This window comes from Manis pentadactyla, chromosome 1 (assembly GCF_030020395.1).
Source record: "Manis pentadactyla isolate mManPen7 chromosome 1, mManPen7.hap1, whole genome shotgun sequence".
Taxonomy (NCBI): Eukaryota; Metazoa; Chordata; class Mammalia; order Pholidota; family Manidae; genus Manis; species Manis pentadactyla.
In genome coordinates, this window is record NC_080019.1 from 19,974,866 (window position 1) to 19,995,469 (window position 20,604).

Consider the following 20,604-nt stretch of genomic DNA (forward strand, 5'->3'; position numbering starts at 1 on the left):
TTTCTAGTTGTAAGCTCCTGTGGGTAAGAGCTGTTTATCATAAGGTTCCCTTTTTGCAGCCTCCTAACCTCTACCATTGATCTCCTTTATCCTTAAAGTCTCTGAGTGTGGACTATACAAGAAGTAAATCATTCCACCCCAGAAAATAACAAACACCAGACACACTCAGATATTTAGGACAGCGATCTTCACATGCATTCTATGCACTAGAGGAAAATGAAGTACTGCCTGGCTCTGCACTCTTGGTTTTTACTGAAATAAAACAAAAATGTGATCAGATGTGTTGGATTGTTTATGATTTTACTTCTGCTAAAATCCTTTGACAGGTGCGTTTATATAGCCATTCCTCTCAGTGCACAGTCCTCTAATGCACATAGAGAAGCCCATGGGCAGGGGTTGGGGGTTGTGTGTGGAACAAAACTGCATTGTAAATTATATTTTAATGAGGCTATGATGAGGTGTGGTTTGGGCGGTTCTTAGTTTTTAATTTGGAGAAATTAAGGCTATGTTTACTGGATGTCCCCAGTTTGGAAACACTATGTTAATTATTATACATGATTTCAAAATTATGATGTTACTAGTAGAATTTGTTCTCCTAAATTTGTTCTCTTTGGTTCTTGTCCCCACCAAAACAAAGAATTGAAAGGCAGAGACACAATAGCTAATAGTGAAAGTTTATTTGAATACACTCCTAGGGAGGAGCAGGCCAGATTCAGGGTAGACAACGGCCTCTAGGCTGGAGGCCTTTTTATTACATCCTGGCTAGGAGGCACCTCTCTGACTGACAAGGAGAGGTCATTTGATTGACAGGTGCATTTATATAGCCATTCCACTCAGTGCACATATCCTTTCCCAGAATGCACATAGAGAAGCTCACGGGCAGAGATTGGGGGATTGTGGGTGGAGTAAAAGTGCAATGTAAATTGTTTTTAATGAGATTATGATGAGGCATGGTTTGGGCTGTTCTTAGTTTCGTTCCATTGGGCCTGCCTTGCTTTGATTTGGTTGGGACCCACCAGTTTGGCCTGGTCCAGACAGGCAAGGAACTTATCTCCCTACTAAGTCTTTGTTGTCTTCAAGTGGGACCCCTAACTGGGTGGTTTTTTCCTTGAGCCTTGTCTTCCCCTTCCCTCGCTGCTCCTGTCTGTCTGTCTACCTAACAATGATGGCACATCCCCCCAGCCAATGCTTGAATAAAAGACGTATCTCCCCTAACGTGGCCCTGGAAATCGCCCCTTGTAAGCTCACTGAAGCACCTTCTTGGTCTCTTTTTGTCCTTCCTTCTTCTCTCCTGTCTTCCTCCTTCCTTCCCTCAGCCTCCTCTCTGTTTTTCCTCTTCTCTTTCCTTGATTTTCTCATTTTCTTGAATAAATGAAAACATGCCTTTATTTGTGAAGGCTAGGTTTGCTAAGCATAGAGAAACACTTTCATTTTATTAAATGTGACTGTGGATCCTTAAACAGTAGACCACTGCCCAGCTTTCCCTGCAAAGTTTACATTCATAGCTTGTTCATGGTATCCTCTCTGAGGGCCAAGAGGTAGTATTACTGTCCCCTAGTTCTAAATACAGATTAAAATATTCACATTCCCTGATTTCATTTTTTGAAACGAGAAAAAAATATGAAATTGTATATTCAAAGTAATCTTTGAATTAGCTGCATGAATCATGTCTTTTAAATTCATTATGAAAATAGTATTAAATACTTAGAGAATAGTATGAAGCAGAAAATTATTTTTCAAGCTCGTGGTCCAAATGGTATTTTAAAAAAGCATTCCTTAAAATTTTTCCCTAGGTTTAAAAGCAACAAAGAAAGATTTGTGTTATTTCTCCAACTGTCAAGTAACTTAAGAACCTTCACTCATATATATAATTTTTTAAAAAAATTGAGCTGTCATTGCAATTTTGGCAAAATGTATCTTAACTGTTTATAGATAGTGTTCCCTAAAGATATGTATCACTTTCTTTTCCACTTTTTAGATAAGTTATGTTTATTAATATGAATATTATCTTAAATTATTAATGTATTTATAAATTATTCCATTAAGTACTCCTCTAAATATATGAAATTCTCATTTATATAATATAAACAGGGAATGCGTGGCCGTAGCCACCCAGTTAGGGGTTCCCCCTGGAAGACAACAAAGACTTAGTAGGGAGATAAGTTCCTTGCCTGTCCGGACCAGGCCAAACTGGTGGGTCCCAACCAAATCAGAGCAAGGCGGGCCCAATGGAACAAAACTAAGAACAGCCCAAACCATGCCTCATCATAATCTCATTAAAAACAATTTACATTGCACTTTGACTGCACCCCCAATCCCCCAATCCCTGCCCGTGGGCTTCTCTATGTGCATTCTGGGAAAGGATATGTGCAGTGACTGGAATGGCTATATAAATGCACCTGTCAATCAAATGACCTCTCCTTGTCAATCAAAGAGGTGGCTCCTAGCCAGAATGTAATAAAAATTAAATTGGATTTAAATAATTTTTCCATGTTTTTTAAGGAAGAAAAATGTATGTAAGTAATCGTCTCGTGCTCTTAGTGTTTTGTAACCATTTCTTTTAGGTGCTCAGCTGGATAAGATGGGATTTACAATTCTCAGAAAATGCATCAGTGCAGTTGAAACACGAGGTAACATGAGTGTCTGATCATTTTATTCATGAAAGGCTATAGGTATGTAAAACGTAAGCATCCTTTAAACTGCTTATTGCATGGCTAAGTGTTGTAGAATGAAATACAATACAATAATGCAAAACGTACATTCTAAGTGTCAGAGATTGAGTGATTTGTTTACTGGGAAAAGGTGGGATTTTCCTTTTTATTTACATTTCTTCCCTGTGTTACAATATGAGGTCAGTGCTGACATGGGAATTATTAGAGGCCTCAGCAGTGGTGAGCAACCAGTCTTAATCACTCTTTGTTCATGCACATCTTCCATTGTCTTATTGGCTTCCATTTAAAAACTCACCAGCGTTGAGGTATAATTTACCTACAGTAAAATATGCTGATTTTAACTGTACAAATTGGTGAGTTTTGAGAAGTGTAAGCAGTTGTGTAACTGCCACCACTGCCATAGATCTCAATTGTATCTCCTCTGTGTCCCTGCAGTCCCTTTGTGCCTCTTTGCAGCCAATCCCCACTTTCTCCTTGGCCCTTGGTAACCACTGAGCTTTTTTTTTTTAAATCACTTCAGTTCTCTCTCTCTTTTTAAAGCATTTTATACAGATGGAATTAGTATATAGCCTTTTGAATCTTCTTTATCTAGCATGTTCTTGAGATTCATTTTGTGTTGGGTGTATCCTTAGCTCATTTCTTTTAATTTATAAGTAATAGTTCATTATATGGCTATCCTGCAATTTGTTTATATGTTCACCTATTGATAAATATTTGGGTTGTTCCCATTTTAAATTTAAGGGAAGCTAATCCCTTCCTCCACCAAAAGCTTTTTCTTTATAGTCCCTAAGGAAAAGTAGGGCCCTTTCACTTTGTAGCCATTCCAGCAGACTTTGGAGAAACTAAATACTGAGCATTGCAAAACAGGTTCTTTCTGGAGGCTGAATTTCTCATTGTTTAGAGACCTAGTAGAAGAACGGATAAATTGAATATTTAATTCTCTCTCGTATATTGTGTATCTCAGTCCTACTTTGGATTACTTAGTGGGGTGAAGTATTGCATTAGTGCTTTCTGTCAAAACAAGGTCTTTGTTATAAAGCCGGGACTGCCACCTGTGGAATTAGAGTGCTGGATAACAGCTGAATACAAGCTCTTCTATGATTTGGGGATTTGTCCATTGATTATAAAAACCCATGCCACACAGTCTTTTCTCCCGAACTCTTAGAGTGGCAATTCAGGCTGTTAGGAAAAATTTTCTGATCTTCATACCTCTCATTTCATGTTCATGTTTCTGCTTTTCCTGAGCTCTGGATGTTAAGAACCTTATAGTTGTATCATTTGCATGTTTATTATTTTGATAACTTCTTCCCCAAAAGGATATGTTTTATACATACTTACTTCTGCCTGAACAGATAAAAATCTATCTAGAATGTTTTCTGATTGGTGTGTGTAGTTTTATGGAGTGTTACATACATTGAATGAACTATATATACTAGAATCTCCATGTATTGAGTATCTTTTAGCATAAACATATAAGTTGTTAGATGTTTTAACAGAAGAATGAGTCTAAATATTCCAATTTAGACTTTTACATTTAAAAATAAAAACTGAAAAACATGTTTTTTCTTTTCAAATCTTTGGGTCCTGAATGTCTTCCATTACTGAAGTCTTTTGCATTGAGTGGAGTAATAGACCAAAAATAGAACTAAAAGAATCAACAGTCAGATCATATTATTAAAAATGATGAGGAACATTTTAGAAACCTCTGAGGTTTTTATTCTAAATATGAAAGTTCCTTCAGGGAAGTTCCTTCAAAGAATGTTGCTCTCAATGATTTCTCCCAAATCAACTCTCATAGCTATTGATCTTTTTTACGCTATAGGTGTTCTTGCCTCTCTTTTTTTACATCAGTTAGTTTAAAGCTAGTTAATGTTCCTGTAATAAGAAAGCTGCAAGTCTCTGTGGCTTAAAATAAGACTTTTACTGGTGAAAGGGTTCACTCATCCCCAGTATCTGGGCTTAGAGGTTCCTGGTTGCCCTGTCTGAAGGAAACCATTCTGGAGGATTTGGCCCAGCAAGTGGATCCTCTAGCCTTGCAATGAGTTAATTGGGCAGAAGTGGCCGCATGGTCCCACTCAATGAGGAAACACAGAGAGAGCTAGAAATATTTGGTGAATAGCATTTATGCCTCCTGTGTACTTCGTGGATCTATGTGCCTTATGACCAGAAACATTTAATGAGATCTGATTGAAGAATTATTTCTAATCACTGTTTTCAGTGTTTTAAACATAACTATCATTGTCTGAAAATTATCATTTTGTGTTTTGGCTAAAGCAGTCAGGGTACATTTGTGCTAATGTGTTCTTTTAAAAATGACGTATCTTTGAACTATTTGCAAAGCATCAGACAAATGTCTAAAATTTATTGTGGTCCTTAAACCCTAAGAAAAGGTAACATGTTTAGGATGCGAACATACTAACATATCTTTGATAATGTGAAATACATATGACATTAATCTATTACATTAATATGTATGACACAATGACACTAATAAAATATAATGTAGTATATTAACACATGTAATATATGTTGACATATATAAATGCTAGCAAATCTTGGCCACGGTGGGACTAGGTAGGTTACTCTACTTTTGAGATTAGAACAACTCCATTTGACTACAATATCAGCATCAATTAACAAAATATACTCCTCATTTCCATGGAGTTGTTGGCTTATGAAGTTAAGGCACCTGTGGGAGTCAGATCACCTGATCTTTCATCCATTTATCAGATAACTTGTTAATAATATGTACTAGCTCTTAATGGATTTAGGCCATATGACTACCACTAAAACAGTCACTGGTTATGTATACCAAGCTTGAAGTCCTTACCGAATCAGTTGTTCCCAGACATTGCTGCACACTGGAATCACCTGAGGTCTTTAAAAAGTAGGACCTGTCTCTCACCCCCCCAATTTGAATTTATTGCTTTGGGATGTGAACTGGGAAGTGAGAGTTTTAAATGTTTCCCAGGTGATTCTAATATCTAGCAAAGTTTGGGAACCATTGTCCTAATAGAAGAGTGGCTTGTGTATTAGAGAACTAGGCTACACAATTATTATCTTCATGATTATAGTGTCCTCTTTCATGGGTAGTTTTTCTTTTAACTTATTTTAAAAAATAATCCAACCTCAACCCAAACAAAAAGTCCAAACAAAAAAAAAATTCTGAAGAAAACAGCACAATGTTCTTTTCCTTTTCTCAGTAACAGGTAACTTATCACAGTCAAACTCTAGTTCTAATCTGAAGCCAGTCAGTTAACTAGTATTTTTTAATTACAGAGTGTACATAGCCTTGCTATAAACCTTGTGATACATATTCAAGGTTGGTTGCATAGAATACTTGGTTCATTAATGGCAGATGGAACAGAGATTTGCAATATAAGTATACCAAGTAATAAAATAGAAGTGTTAAAGGTTTGCAAGGATTTAGAGTTTGGATGCATGTAGATGTTAATTGAGGGCTATGTTTGAGGAAGAAATGTGCTTCCTTAGATTCAAAGAATTGGAAAGTATGTTTTGGCATTTAGAGAAACCTCAGCAAAGATGTGGAGAGAGAGCATGACAGAAGCCAAACTTGATTGGAAAGGAAGCTTGAAGAAACAGCGTAAAAGCAGGTCTCAGATATTTGCATTTAACAGTGAAGGAATTGGGTAGGTACTAGAGGGTGGTGGATAACAGAGTAGCAGGCTTAGAGAGGTAAATAAGAAAACTAACATTGGTAGGCAAGTGTGGGATGACTTAGTGATGAAGCCCCAGAATCCTGCCCAGATTGGAGTATTCCATAGGAATGGACGCTGATTCAGGAAGATGGATTTGGTACTGAGGGGCGTCAGATAGCATGGATACATCCATTTGGTTGAGTAGATGAGGGAATCACATTCAGCAGATGGTTGTACAGAGAGGATCAGCGTTCTGCAAGGAATTTCACCTTCAAGTTCTAGTTTGGAAAACAAAGGATATCAAGGAAACTCAGGGGGCCCTGGCAGACCTGATGCCATGTCAGGATCACCAGGGGGATTTCTTGAAAGTGCAGATTCCTGGGGTGTCAGCTTTACGGAATCAGAATTGTTTGTAGCTGGGCCTCTGCTGTAGACAATGAGAGGCCCAACAAGATTAGTGAAGAGGAGACAGGAATTTTCTCATCTGCTCTGAGAGGATAGAAGAAGCCACGCGGGCTTTCCTGAGAGAGTGAATCTGATGAGGGTGCTGCATCAAGGATCATGTATGTAGCGTTTGGGATTACGAAAGTCAACATATATATAGGGAAGAACCTAGTCCTAAAAAGTGAGGTTGAGAGAAGAAGTAACAGTTCAGTGGTCAAGCCAAGGGCAAGCCAGAAACCCAGTGCTCGTCGGTGAATCCACGGCAAATCCAGACTACGTCACCTCTTGCTCACCCTTCCTGTGCTTTGGCTCCAGCCCTTTTCCCCTGTGATCCCTGTGGGAAGGTTAGTTTCTGGTGCCCTGTGGTAATTTGTCCCTTTGTTGTGGGAAAATACCCCATTATTCTTAAGGGTTTTACACAGCCTTTCTCTGTTGTCTCGGCCTTGCTGAAAACAGACGTTACTGTGTGGCCACTATGATCTGTGGCTCGCTCATGATAGAGTCTGCTGTTCCGTCTGCATCTCTGGAAGGACGCTTCTCCTTTGGCCCTTCTGGGACTCTGAAACGCCGACTCAGGGCTTCCCTGAGGACCCAGCACTTAAGCTGAGTTCCGAAGCATGAGGAGGAACCGCCCAGGTGCACAGCTGTGGGGTACTAGAAAGAAGGATTTTGGCAGAGGAAATGGTGTAGCTGCTTGAAGGAATCTGACACATTTGGGACCTCATAGTCATTGGCAAGACCAGGGGAACCGCTGGAGAGGGGTGTGGGGAGAGGGGAGGTGCTCAGATTACCCTGTAGAAAGTTCACCTTTCTGTGGGTGGATAGGATTTGTCAGGTTTAAGCCTGAAAGTGGTACAGTAAGATAGGCATTTTGGAAAGATTCTTCACCTCTCAGACCCTTAGTTTCTAAAAGAATGTAACTAAGAAGTTCATTCACGCTGTCTATCCACACCCACATTTGTGAGGATAAAAGAGCTAATTTTTGTACATAGTTGATACTCATTCAATATATTTCTTTATTTCCTCCTCCCATCCTTCCCCTGAATCGCTCTAATTGAGAAATGTCCGTGTTCCTCATTTGACACTTATATTGCCTGGCATTGTTAACTATATTTCACATATTTATTTTGCTTCTGGAACTTTACTGTTTCCTTGGAGTGGAGAAAATGTCTTATGTATTCTTTGTGTGCCTTTTTTCACTTCTAAATACAGTCAGTGTCTTACACACACAGCAAGCTCTCAAAAAGCAGTTGCTTTTTGTGTGAGTATTCAGAGATATGGTTAAAATGCCACATTGGCAATGTTAGGTGTTCCAACAATTTGTAAAATTATTGGAAAGATTTATTCTTTATATGCGGTTGGAATTAGTACTTTCAGATAACATGCGGGATTGGTTTTCATTCCTTTGAATTTATGCCAGCATCTTTCTGAATTATGGGTGATATTTAGACATAGAAAGGTACATCATGTTATATGTGAAAGTGTCTTATGGTTTCAGAGCTTGGAGAGTAATTACATAATTTCCTTAAGTAAATAGCATCCCTTCCTTATATAAAGGAACTACCTCCCATGCCCAGTATGTTGTATTTTCCTGGAACTCGATGACACCGTTTTTCAGGTGCATGCACTGTAAAATATGCAAAAACAAAGTAAGACGCTTTTGCTTAAAAACTTTTTTTAGTTGTCGTTTTTTAAATAGTTATCATGATTTAAAACTAAATTCGTATGCTACTTTTGTTTATGAAGTTTCTCTCAAAAAATCTTCCATATGTGAGCAATTTGAATATTCACTTTAATTTCTAGAGTATGGCATTAAAATGTCGGTCTCGGCAAGCTGTCAGTCATCAAATTCCACATTGAAACAAGCTGTGAATTCCTGGGATGGCAGTAGGAAGCCACGAAGAAGATGTGACAGTCTTGATTTGTTGCATGTAAAAGTGATTTCTCTTTTTTTGAAAAGCAAAATTCCAGGTTTTTGGAAAATCTGAAGTTGAACTGGGGATTTTTTTCTGCTTCCAGAGCACTTCTGGAACTGTATGGGGGTCTCGAGATGGGCCTGATGAAAGATGATAATGTATATTTTCAGTATCAATCCTTATGGGAGGGAAGATAACTAAAGTGAACTGGCCACATCTTTTACCATGGTTGCACATTCGTCTAAAATTGCCAAGGGCAAATTACGTGCAAAATGAAGAAAATAAAGAACAGCTGTCCCCCGAAAATTTACAGCAAGTAAACTAGAGTTTCTTGTTCACTGTCCCTTTTTAATCCTAATGGGTGTGAGATGAGTGTGGGTGGATACAGAGGACAGCCTAGATGTGGGAGGGAGATGCGGAGTCTGGTGGTGTCTGCAGAAATGCAAATGCATAACTGAAATACTAAAGCCAGGCGGCTCAGGATGGCTTATTCATTTTCTCAATTAGTAATCTTACTTGTTTCAAGAACAAATAAGCTTCCGAAGCTATTAGTTTCCGAATGAATAGTTGAGTAAAATTAATAGGGACAAATGGGCAAACTGTCTTGCTATAGAGGAGGCATGCTGGATTTGTGTGTTTGGCTCAAAGTCAGATGAGGTCCTTGGCATGTTATTGTAAGGCTCTCCTGGCACTCGGCGTGGTGCTGGAGAGCATAAGCTCAAAGGTCAGTCTTGATTGGAATCTCTTTCACCCCTTATTAGTTCTGCAGCCATGGTGAATTAGTTACTCAACCTCTCTGTGTCTTGATTTTATCATGTGTCATATGGGACAAGGGTAGCATCTCCTTCGTAGGATTGTTGTGAGAGTTAAAAGAGAAATGGGACATTGGCACACGTGGAGTGTCCAGTAAACGTGAGTTGCTTATTTAGCGATAAATCTATTGAGGCCAATTGACGTTTAGTAGTCCCAGTATTGGTTCTTGCCTCTGGGGGCAATGAGGAACTTTATTTAGTTTTTGAAAAATAGTAATTTGCACAGGGAACTAAACCACAGGAGTTCACTTTATCTAGTAATTACATATAGCATTTATTAACAAGCAGCAGAATCACCTGGGGTGGCTTTCAGCCTTCTCTTTCTCAGTGTCTTGTGGACATTTGAGCAGGAAAATGGCTAGGAGGCTGTGAAGAAAGGAAAGGGGCTCCAGGAGAAGATGGCTTTCAGATCTCCTTAAGCTTTAAAAAAAAAAAAAAGGGTTGTCCAGGGTTGCCTAAAATTGATTGTCACAGCTGCTCTGAGGTGGAGAGGCAGATGGCAGCAGTGAGACACCATCCGGCCCTTCTAATGTTCGGATCTCTGTAAAGGAGGGATGTAAAGCAGTCTTGCAAAAAGCGGCAGCCAACTTTTTGCCTTGAGTTTGAGTCTTTTTCTCATTTATATAAGTGATATTTTGTAACTACTTAAGCTTGAGCCACATGAGTGAATTTGAAATAAAATGTGCTTTTAGCTAATGTCCCCTCCATTCTAGCTTACTTTAACACTCACCTGTTCTTGGGCATGCACAGGCTTGGTGGGCTCTAGTCAACACATTCCCTACAGAAAAAATATTGGAAGAAAAAATGGTGGTTCCTTTTCTTAAACCAAAAAAATATGGTTCCTTTTCTTAAAGATGAGCTTCAGTCTAGTTGAAGACAGAGAAGGCTCTGAGATTTTTATGCTACTTTCATATGAGCAAGTCTTCTGGCATAGTTTCATGGATACTGGTAGAAGACACAAACTCCTGGATCAGAGATATAGAATGATTTATTACTCTCAGCTCAAGTATTACATTTTGGTACTGTAAGCTCTGATTCCCATGGACATCGCAAAGAGGATCAGATGCTATCTGCAGACACAGTGGATTATGACTGAGAAAAAATTCTGAATTTAGGAAACTTTACTCTTTCATAATGGCTGGCAACCATGCCCGCCCTTTGTTCTAGATGGAGACACTATCTCTCTTTTCTAAGGCTGTAAGCAAATCTACTCTACTCCAGAGGGAGATACTGGAACATTTGGTGTTCACCCACCCTGGGGTGTTGCTGGCAGAGGCAAGTGGGTGAAAATGGTGAGAGAAGATGCTCTGTGGGCAGTTGAGGTCAGAGTGTGACACCCAGGTGCTCTGCTGTGCATTTGCCTCAGTTCTGCAGGTAGTGGTGAGGCACTGACATGCTTGAGCAGGGGTATGTTCAGATCTTTGACAGGAAGTATCCAGATAAGACATGATGAGGGTTTAAACTGTGGCACTGGCATTGGAAAGAAGGGATGGATAGCAAAAGAGACTTGACTGAAAAATAAAATCTGGTGACCTGTGGATGTAGGAGGGAAGGAAAAGTGAAAAGCAAAAACTGTGATTCTTAAGCTTTCGGCCAAGGTAGATGAAGACATCACATCTTTAGCCAAGACAAGGAATGCAGAGGAGCAGTAGGTTTGGGAGGAATATAGATTGGTTTTTAATATTGTGAATTGCAGGCACATGTGACGTTTCTCTCAGAAAAGAGAATGAAGGCAGTAGGAGAGATGGTGGACATCATTTTCAGAGAGGTGGAGTTTTAAGTGTCAGACATCATGCAGGCAGATGGGGAAGGAGGAAGAGGCTGGGGCAAAGAGCAGAATCTCTGGGGATCTTTGTATTTAGAGGATGTGAGGAAGAAGAATAATGAAGGAGACACAGAACAATCAGAGGGGTAGGAGGAGAATGGAGAGAGCGTGGCGGAGGAATCCCAAGGAGGAGAGTCCAGAGAGCAGGGAGTCAGCTGTGTTGGATGCTCTAGAAAGTTCAGGTAGGAGGAAAACCAAGAGACCATTGGACATAGGGAAGGCAAGAAGCTAGAGATAAGCAGGTGGTGTGTTGTACGTGTTCCACAAGAACACAGTGAGATGGTGGTATTTCTCCATTTTACATGAGCAACTGAAGTGAGGAGACATGATTTGACTCTGTAAGTCTCAGAGATCATAAGCAGCAGATGACAACTCAGATCCAAGACTGAGTTTCTAATCCCGGTGTTCTTCACGACAAGCAACATGAGGAGGTAGAGGCTGTAGAGGCTGATCATCTGAGGATGTTGGAGATGAACAAAAGAACAAAGAGAATAAAAAATTGTAAGGAACAGAGGGGGTTTGAGAGTGTAGACAATAGGAAAGGGAAGTGGGGAGGGAAGCCATTCTAAAGTGACGTTGGCCCTCTTGCCACACCACCGCCTTCATGGACCTCTGAAGGTGTACCAACAGCCCAAGAAAGATTTGTCTCATTTTACTGATAATCTCTGCAACACTGAGTCTCTTAATGGTAGAATAATGTCAATGTGGAATCTGTACCTGACAATATTTAAAATCATAATAAGTGGCATTTTATGTTTCTGAGTATTTCGTGTACTCTAGCTCACCCAATCCTTACAAAACTCAGGAGGTTGTGGGGGCAGATCTATCTTCTTTATTAGGCTTAGGTGCATATGAGGATCTGAAGCTTGGAACCTATTGAGGATAAACCTGCTGTAGTTCACACAACTAGAAAGTGGCAGAGCAGGGATCCAGATCCTGGTCTTCTTTCTCTGAGACCTTCCCTGTGGCAGTATGAGCAAGGAGGGAGTAAGAGTTGATTGACAACTCGGTATAATGGTACTAGGGAAGCTGAATTCTGTTGGAAGGCCCCAAGGCTGTGAGATAGTCCATCCCCAAGGTTCATGCTGGTGGGGAAGACTGCAGGGCATAGTGCATGAGTTGCAGCAAGATCTCGGATCCTGGGACAGCAAGATGCCAGACCTCAGGAGAGAGTTTGGGACCCCAAGTGCTCCTAATCACAGAGGACACTCCTGTAACTGTAGCTTTCTCCTAGCCCCTGTCTGGGCACTCTGCCCACTGGCTTGGGTGGTTATATAAGGAATAGCAACAAGTTTAGGGGTTGTCTGGTCTGAAGCAGAATGCTTTGTCTTGTGTTGGCCAGAAAGTAGAAGTGAGGCCAGCCACACAGAGTACTGGGAATACACAGTCCATTCTGACCCTAATATCACCCGAATTGTATTTGAATTTGGATTTGAGAGGATGAGGCTTGGAGTCAAGCCTTAGATATGGCTGAAGAGTCTTGAAATGATCAATACTTCCAAAAATACTGGCTTAGACCTGGATTGGACACCTGCCTGAAACCTTTCCATACATCTTACTCTGGGATGGGAAGCAGTAACGGAAGTGGATGTGGCAGTCGGCCTCGGGAGGCATGGCCACCTGCCTGTGCCGAGCTGTTGGGTTTCTGAGCTCGGTCTCTGGCTGGTTTGGGAAGACCACGCGAGTGGAATCCTTAAGAGCTTTCCTCACAGCGCCTGCTGGTGGGGAGGCTAGTCATCACCGTATAGAACTGGGCTTGTAGGCAGGAGTATGGGAAGGCCCACGTGGAAGTGAAAGCAAGACTTCCTAAGAAGGGAAAAAGCAGACTATTCCTGGCAGATAGGAGTTGTCTGTAATGTTTTTCTCTCTGCTGCCCAAATAATTATTATCCGGAGGGCAGAAATTCCAAATGTTACTGGCTAACAGGAATTTTATATTTTCCATGAGTCACTCCTATTAAATAAACTGTCTTCCCAACATGTGCTTTATTTTAGGAAAGTAGGCTGTTTAGGGTGACTACAGGCCTTTTTTAGGGTGACTTTTATATGTATTATGCGTAGCTATTTTGATGTTAATTCTGAATTTTATGCACAGTTAAAGCTTTAGTGAGTGCTTGGTGTGTGAAGCTCATACAGATGCTTTATAGATATTCTCTCTTTTAGTTTTCACATTACCACCATGCCATCCTTAATGCCATTTTTCAGGTAAAATAGCTGAGAAAGATCGAATAACTTGCCAGGTCATAGAACAGGGAGGTGGTAGAGATGGAAGTTTTCAGGATACCAGTTACCTTAACTTGTAATATGCTACGAACTTAGTGAACTTGTGTTTCTGGGATATCTATACGTGTTCTTTTTAATGAGAGGACCAAGATCTAGAAAGGTTAAAATACTACTATCATTTTGAGTTTCTCATCTTTGTATAGCTATAGTTTATCTCCTGTCCCAGTGCTTAGAAATTGTCTCTTACCCTGCTTTTGATAGTATTGAAGACTTTGTGTTAAAAATAATACATTCTTACATAGTTTTAGAATTCTGTAATTCTATAAATACAGTATCTTATATTTATGATGTTGAATATTACTCCCTTTGATGGAACAGAGCAAATCATTTTTGGTTCTGTCTGCTTATATTTAAAAATAATTTAATAAAAACTTGCATTTTTGGCAGAACCTTAAAATGTTAATTGCCCAGTGTCTTGGAAGGGTGTCTTTGTGTATGAACCTGTTTATTTTTATGGATAGCCAGGAAAATGCTTAGTCTCCCTACACAGACATTTAAGCAGAGTGTTTATTGAGAATTAGTTAAAAATACATGTAAGGAATACATTACCCAATGTTCGTAGTTCACCTATGCCCTGAAACCATATTCACGAACCCCTTCACTGCTTTTCTTTGAGTCGCGGTTACAGTGCGTCAGTCCTAGCCTTGCTGCTGGGCAGTCTCTCATGCTTTTCTTAATCATTTTACCTGTAGTGCTTTTTTCCTTTCATTTTCAAGAATCTTCCGAGATCAGTTAATATTTATAATTCCATATGTATAATTATAAAACACATTTACGATTGCAGTGAAATTTATATGTGGATAAAATTGTGTTCATTACATAGCCCATAGGAGAGTTTCTCCTTGCAGTGCTGGTGGGATATGTAAAGCTATATATGCATTTATGTACATATATATATATACACACACACATACACACACATGCACATGTGCCTCATTAATGATGTGCAGAAGACTTTTGGTGTAAATCCTGTGATTGTGAACATGAACCACCTTTACCCTGCTGTCAGCACTCACAAGTGCAAATAAACGATTCAGTCCCTCTGGAAATATTGATCAGTTATCTCATTCCATGCCATCTACTCTGCTGGCTACTGGATGAGACTGGAGTAAATGTTACTTTATAGCCCCATGGAATACCATCATTTATTTCTTAGAAACATATACCTGGAAAATCCTTAACAATTTTGTGCCCGTTTCCATCAGAAGTGTTAGTGTTCCACCTGGAGCCTCCCTCCTTTATATCGCTGTACCTGTCTTTTCTAATAGTAATCCTTTTTGTCTCTCCTAATTTTTGTTCCATATTCCTTTACTAAATAATTATTAATTATTTATTCAGTTTATCCAGTTCATTCATTAAATGTATACCATGTGCTGAAGCCCATGTAAGGTGTTGAGAATACGGAGCTATCAGGTATAAAATTTGCTCCTGAAACCAAAAGAGGAAATTAGGGAAAGAAAAGACTTAATTGCTGGGTTGATCCTAAGTTGCTATCTTTTATTCTCTTTGGAATTTTACCCTGTATCTTCACTTTATTCTATCTCAGTGCTTATAGTCATGTATGCAATAATTTTTATGAAATTAACAGAAAATTAAGTGCTCTGCAATTTCTAGCCTGCTGTCTTCTCATTTATTTCCAGTTTCTCCTTCCTTTCATTCTGTATTCTTCTCCCTATTTACCTTTTCTGTATGACTGTGTTAATTTCCTGTCTTCAATTCTTAATCTGAAAATTCAGAGGTCGGATGTGTTTTAGAAAAGGTAATTTGGGATGTATACTGCTTAGTATATAACATCTCCTGGTCGGTTTGTTGTGGAAATTACTTCTAACATGGTGAAATATGAATATTCACACTGATTGGGGAAAAACACAGATTTAAATAACCTGATGTCAGGCCAGGCAGTCAGATTTTCGATTTTGGGAATTGTGAATAAGAGATTGTGATCAAATGTTAAAAGGAATTAATTATGAGTCATATTCAAAAAAGAGAATATCGCTCTAGGTTGGTGTCAGAAAAGGCAGGATTTTGTCTGGGTTTGAAGGTCTGGATTGGTCTTTATTTTGCTCACACTTGAACCTTGGGCAGCTGGCAGAGCACCTGGCACATATATGGTGAATGAATGTTTGACAGATGAGCAGCTTGTGAAGGGAAGGGCCAGGACACTCCTGTCAGAGGAGACCCCCACCTGGGGAGGGAATTAGTTTGGTCATTTGTTGGTGATCATCAGGGGTCTGCTCTGATTAAGGCAGATACTCTGCAATAAATGTGGGTAGGTGAGGTGAGGCCTATTGTGGATATTTATGTGTTTATGCTTTACATAGTTGTTCAGCTTGAGGAGTTTGGACTTGATCTGATGTCTTACTCTTAAATGGGGATGGAAGAGACCTGAGATAATCAAAGTGATTGGAACAATAAGAAGAAAAAATGATGTACGCAGAGTGGATTATGGTGGTTTGTTTCCCTGCAAGGAGCCTGAATACATGTGTGTGCATAAAATTCAAGGCTGTGTTGAAGAAGTAGAGATTAGTCTGAAGTTTGAAGAAAATGCAGGCATTGACCTGTTGAATTTGGAAAGTGACGGGAAATCAAATAAAATTTCAGCATTCTAATACTTGGTAACTAGTAGTAGTGATCCCTTTGGCTGCAAGAAGGAAGTTTGAAAGGGAAGCGAGAGAGTATGATAAACTCACTGATATGACTTGGCATATTGATTGGCTTATATTCTTTAAATGTATTTATTTGATGTCTTTTGTATGCCATGTGTGTTCAGAGATATAAATGCGTTCCAGGTTTCTTAGTTCAGAGCTTTTAAGGATAATGTAACAAGTAACAAAATCCTATGTGTGTGTGTTACAGACTCTTTCCAAGCTGTTTTTTGTATAAGGTTTATTTAAATTTCATTGAAAAAAAGTAAAAATTGTGTTGAGTAGCATTAATTCCCCTTGACACCTTCCATTATGCATTAGCAATTAACTCTGCTTCCCTCAGGTTGATGAATTTGAACTTGATCAATTATCTGATAGTAATTGCCAGCACAGAGTGATGATTATTGCCAAAGTAACATTCTTATTTTATTTCCCTGTATGTATCAGACTCTGCTCGTCGAGGCATGTTTGTTTTTGCAGAATATGACTTGCTCTTTTGGCTGCATGCACTGAGGTCAAACTATTTTAGATTTCTTAAATAGACTAGTACTAAACAAAAAATCCTCTGGTATTTTAAACTCCCTGGACATGGTCTTCTGTCCCGTGGAAGGAAGGAAGGGAGGTCCAGGCTTCTCCTGTAGCAGGCTCCCGCTCTGAGCTTGTGTTCATTGACCATCTCCTTTCCCTTTTCCACCTCCTGGCAGGGCTGACGTGCGTTTTCTCCTCTCTTGGAGTCAGTGAGCATTCCCCGTCAGGAAGGTGCCTCTCCGCTACTTTGATTCTTTAGTGTTGTGTATAGGCTTGTACGACTGAAGAGCTTGCCGTTCTGGTTCTTTGAATGCTACTGGGCAAGTGGAGAGAAGGTACGCTGTTCGCTAGGGCTGCCACCGTGAAGTACCACAGGCTGGCGGCTTACACATCAAATTGATTTCCTCTCTGTTCGTGGGGCTAGAAATCCAAGATCTAGATGTTTGGCAGGTCTGGTTTCTTCTGAAGCCTCTCTCCTTGACTTGAAGATGACTGCCTTTGCCCTTTGTCTCCACTGCCTTCCTCTGTGTCCCGTCCTTATCTCTTCTTGTCAGGACACGAGTCACGTTGGATTAGGGCCCACCCTGATGACCTCATTTTCACTTCATTACCTTTTTAAAATATCTTATTTCCAAATGCAGTTACATTCTGAGGTACTGGAGGTGAGGACTTCAACAGATTTTGCAGGGGACTCAATTCAGCCCATAATAGACAGACAAATAGGGCATTTGAGAAGCTCAGAAAACAATTAAGAAGAAACAAATAAGAGGCAAAAAGAGAAAAGGAAAAGAAACACTCATTTTTGCAAGGAATAAGAGAAGCCCTTGTGTATGCAGTCCGCTCTAATTGACGGTACACCCGTTGGTGCCATCTCACTTCCCTGCCACCATGACCCACGGTGCAGGGGGCTGCCCTTGACCTCAGATGCAGCCTGAAGACTCAGAGAAGTTCCCTGTGTTGCCTGAGGTCTCAGAGTGCAGGAATGACTGACCTGTGGCTTGAGTCCAGTTCTTTATTTTCTGTCTGGTATTCTTTTCATTGCCCTATGCAGGGAGGCAAAAAGAAAGTAAGCTCCCTTGGGCAAATTCCGTGGCCTTTTTGGTGGTGGTTTGTTTTCTTTTGAAAACTTTGGAGGTTAGGAACCTTGTCAGCCAGTCCTATTCTTAGTTAGTTTTAACATTGGTAGTGCAGAAAAATAGATGCAGAAATAAAGATAATATGTCATGTGTTTCAGAAGTCACTATTTATTCTGAAAGTTTTCAAGCATAAAAAAAGTAGATTGGTCCAGTAAACCCCCACATTCTTATTGCTTAGACTCAACAGTTACCAAATTTTGCTAAAAATTACTTTATTTCTTCCTTGTTCTTAAAGAAAATCTAAGGTAGGTTACTTTCACTACTTTCAACATGTACCTTAAAAATACAGACATTTTCTGACATAACCTTAATGCCACTCAGTCACTTTCCTGACTGCCTCAAAAATGTCCTCTCCCCTTGGTTTCTTGAAATCAGAACTCAAAGAAGACCATGTGTTCAATACATTAAATAATGTTTGACAGTAAATTTTCTTGCTTCTGTTTCTTGTCTGTTGTGCCGAGAGATGTGTTGTTTCCAGGTCTCTGCGGAGGCAGAATGCAGTGGTTTTGATGTATACATTTTGATGTATGGTTTGTGGTGAGACTCATTTGAAGTTTCAGAGCTCCTCGCTGGGCAGTGAACACAACAGTTCTTTAAAAAAAACAAAAAGAAAAAACAAAAGCCGTTCTGCCTTAGTTTTGAATGCATTTCCATGGTCTTCAGGAATCACCCAAACAATGACTTCTTTCTCTGTGCTAATCAGCATGTTATTTTTAATAGGCTAAAACTTTTTAAGAAAAATGTCAGGAATAAGTAAACATAATAAACAGGAAAGTTATAATGCATCTTTACAAATTGCACTGGCTTACATGAGTACTATTTAAGAGACTTATTTCATTAACATTGACTCGTTTTGCCCGCATGGGGCATTGTTTTAGGAGATTATTTTCCAGCCATAATTCATGAACACCAAGCTGCTAAAACAAGTTGGTAAACACTTGCTTTTGTCAAACGTTATTTTTATAGTCAACAGGAAGGCTGCTAATGTGAGTTAGCAAAGATTCTGAATGCGACTGTTTGTTGACAGCTTTAAAAATACGAGTCTTGTACTTTGCTAATGTTTTGTCTCTTCCAATAGGTATAAATGACCAAGGATTGTACAGAGTTGTGGGGGTGAGTTCAAAGGTCCAGAGACTTCTGAGTATGTTGATGGGTATGCCTCTTTTCTAATCATTTTTCATGTGTTATCTGTTTATATTCATTGACTTTACAACTTAATATTTGCTAGTAATATACAGCACACTTGTGAATCTATTCTTTTCGTCTCTGGCCTGGGTTAGATTCTCCTGAGCAGAGAGAGAGAAGTAGATTAATGACATCTGCACAGATTATCTACTCCCTCTTTGCTTAGTAAGAAATGGAAGAAAAAAAGAACACAGCTCATGGTTGAATGTCTTCTTGCACGTGCCCCTCACAGAGAAGTAGCAGCCCGGCATCAGTGATTTCATGGCTTCCAAATTGCCTGTCCAGAGTCTTGACAGTACATCTAGATGCACAAGACCCACCGGGACTCACTCATTCTTATGGAGCTTCCAAAACTGTCACTCGACAGCAAGGGTCTGATTCTCAGGGATTCATTGGTATTCACAGTGGCTTGTTTGCAGTTTGCACCAGGCTCTTCTCCAGAACCATGCATGCTCCATCTGTGCTGATAACACAGTGTTCTTTGGCATCACAAACTAGAGGAAGCCAGAAAGTGAATCCATTTCATTACCCCAGACATTATGTGAATGACAAAGCACTTTTACATTCCACATTGCTGTCAGCTCAGTACCACCTGTACAGTGCCCCACTTTTCTCCCTACCCCAAAGCAGGCTGCCTCCTGAGGAGTGCTGATAACTCATCAGGCTTGAGGGCCTGTATGTCAAACCGATCTGTCATAATGACCTTGCTAAATATTAATTAATTTGATATCTCACTTTAATTAATCTATATTAACAATGCCCTCAGGCATGCTGTCAGTGCATTTAAACCTGACTGCATCTTAAATCATTGTAGCCAAGCTTCATGTTTAGGGAGCATAAACCAGGCTGAATAAAATCATCTGACATGTTACAGATAGGATTGCTTGTTTGGCTGTATTTGAATTAAGGATTTAACAAGCAATAAATTTTTTTTTTTAAAGCAATTAACCGCAGGAAAAACTTCCCATCATCAGTTGGAGAGCTGTTTTAGGATACATTTGCTTTCACGAGCTGTTTTCGTTTTTTGCCTCTCTGGTTTAACTTGGGTGTACAATGTTGGCAGTCAGATTTTTCCTTTTTACCATTAGTGGTCTCCAAATTAAATAGACTCAGGTTGCCAGTGGTTCAGTAGCAGCTGGGTGAGTTTAATGGGACTGCAGCATCTGCTTTTTGTTAATTTTAAAATTAAAAACACTTCTCCTGTTTCCAAGATGGTGTGATCATGATAAGAATTGGAGGATTCTTGGTATCCGAAGGGGGTATTTTGGCTGAAAGGCACACTTTGACATTAAATTGGTCATAGGATCCTACAATTATTCTTACTATCTTCTCATTCACGTTCAAGGAAGTTCAAATGGGGTGTGTCTGTGGTCACACTGAAGTGCTAAGCTGACTCAAAATTTGCTCTTAATCTCATATGATCCCACATGATCGGTATCTCTGAACTAAGGTGGGAGTTTCCTCTGCTCATGGGAAATGTCTCCAGATAGTCCTTAACTT

The 20,604-nt window shown here is 39.7% G+C and overlaps 1 protein-coding gene across 3 annotated transcripts in view; it reads left to right on the forward strand.

Moving 5' to 3' along the window:
• Positions 1 to 20,604, forward strand: part of ARHGAP10 (Rho GTPase activating protein 10) — a 277,456-nt gene that overhangs the window by 140,161 nt on the left and 116,691 nt on the right. For 2 of the 3 annotated variants that reach the window (XM_036910129.2, XM_036910128.2), the window contains exons 13-14: positions 2,565 to 2,630; positions 18,998 to 19,072. In XM_036910129.2, the coding sequence (XP_036766024.1) occupies positions 2,565 to 2,630; positions 18,998 to 19,072 (141 nt within the window). The remainder of the gene's footprint in view (positions 1 to 2,564; positions 2,631 to 18,997; positions 19,073 to 20,604) is intronic. The other variant, XM_057493417.1, reaches the window with a different exon arrangement.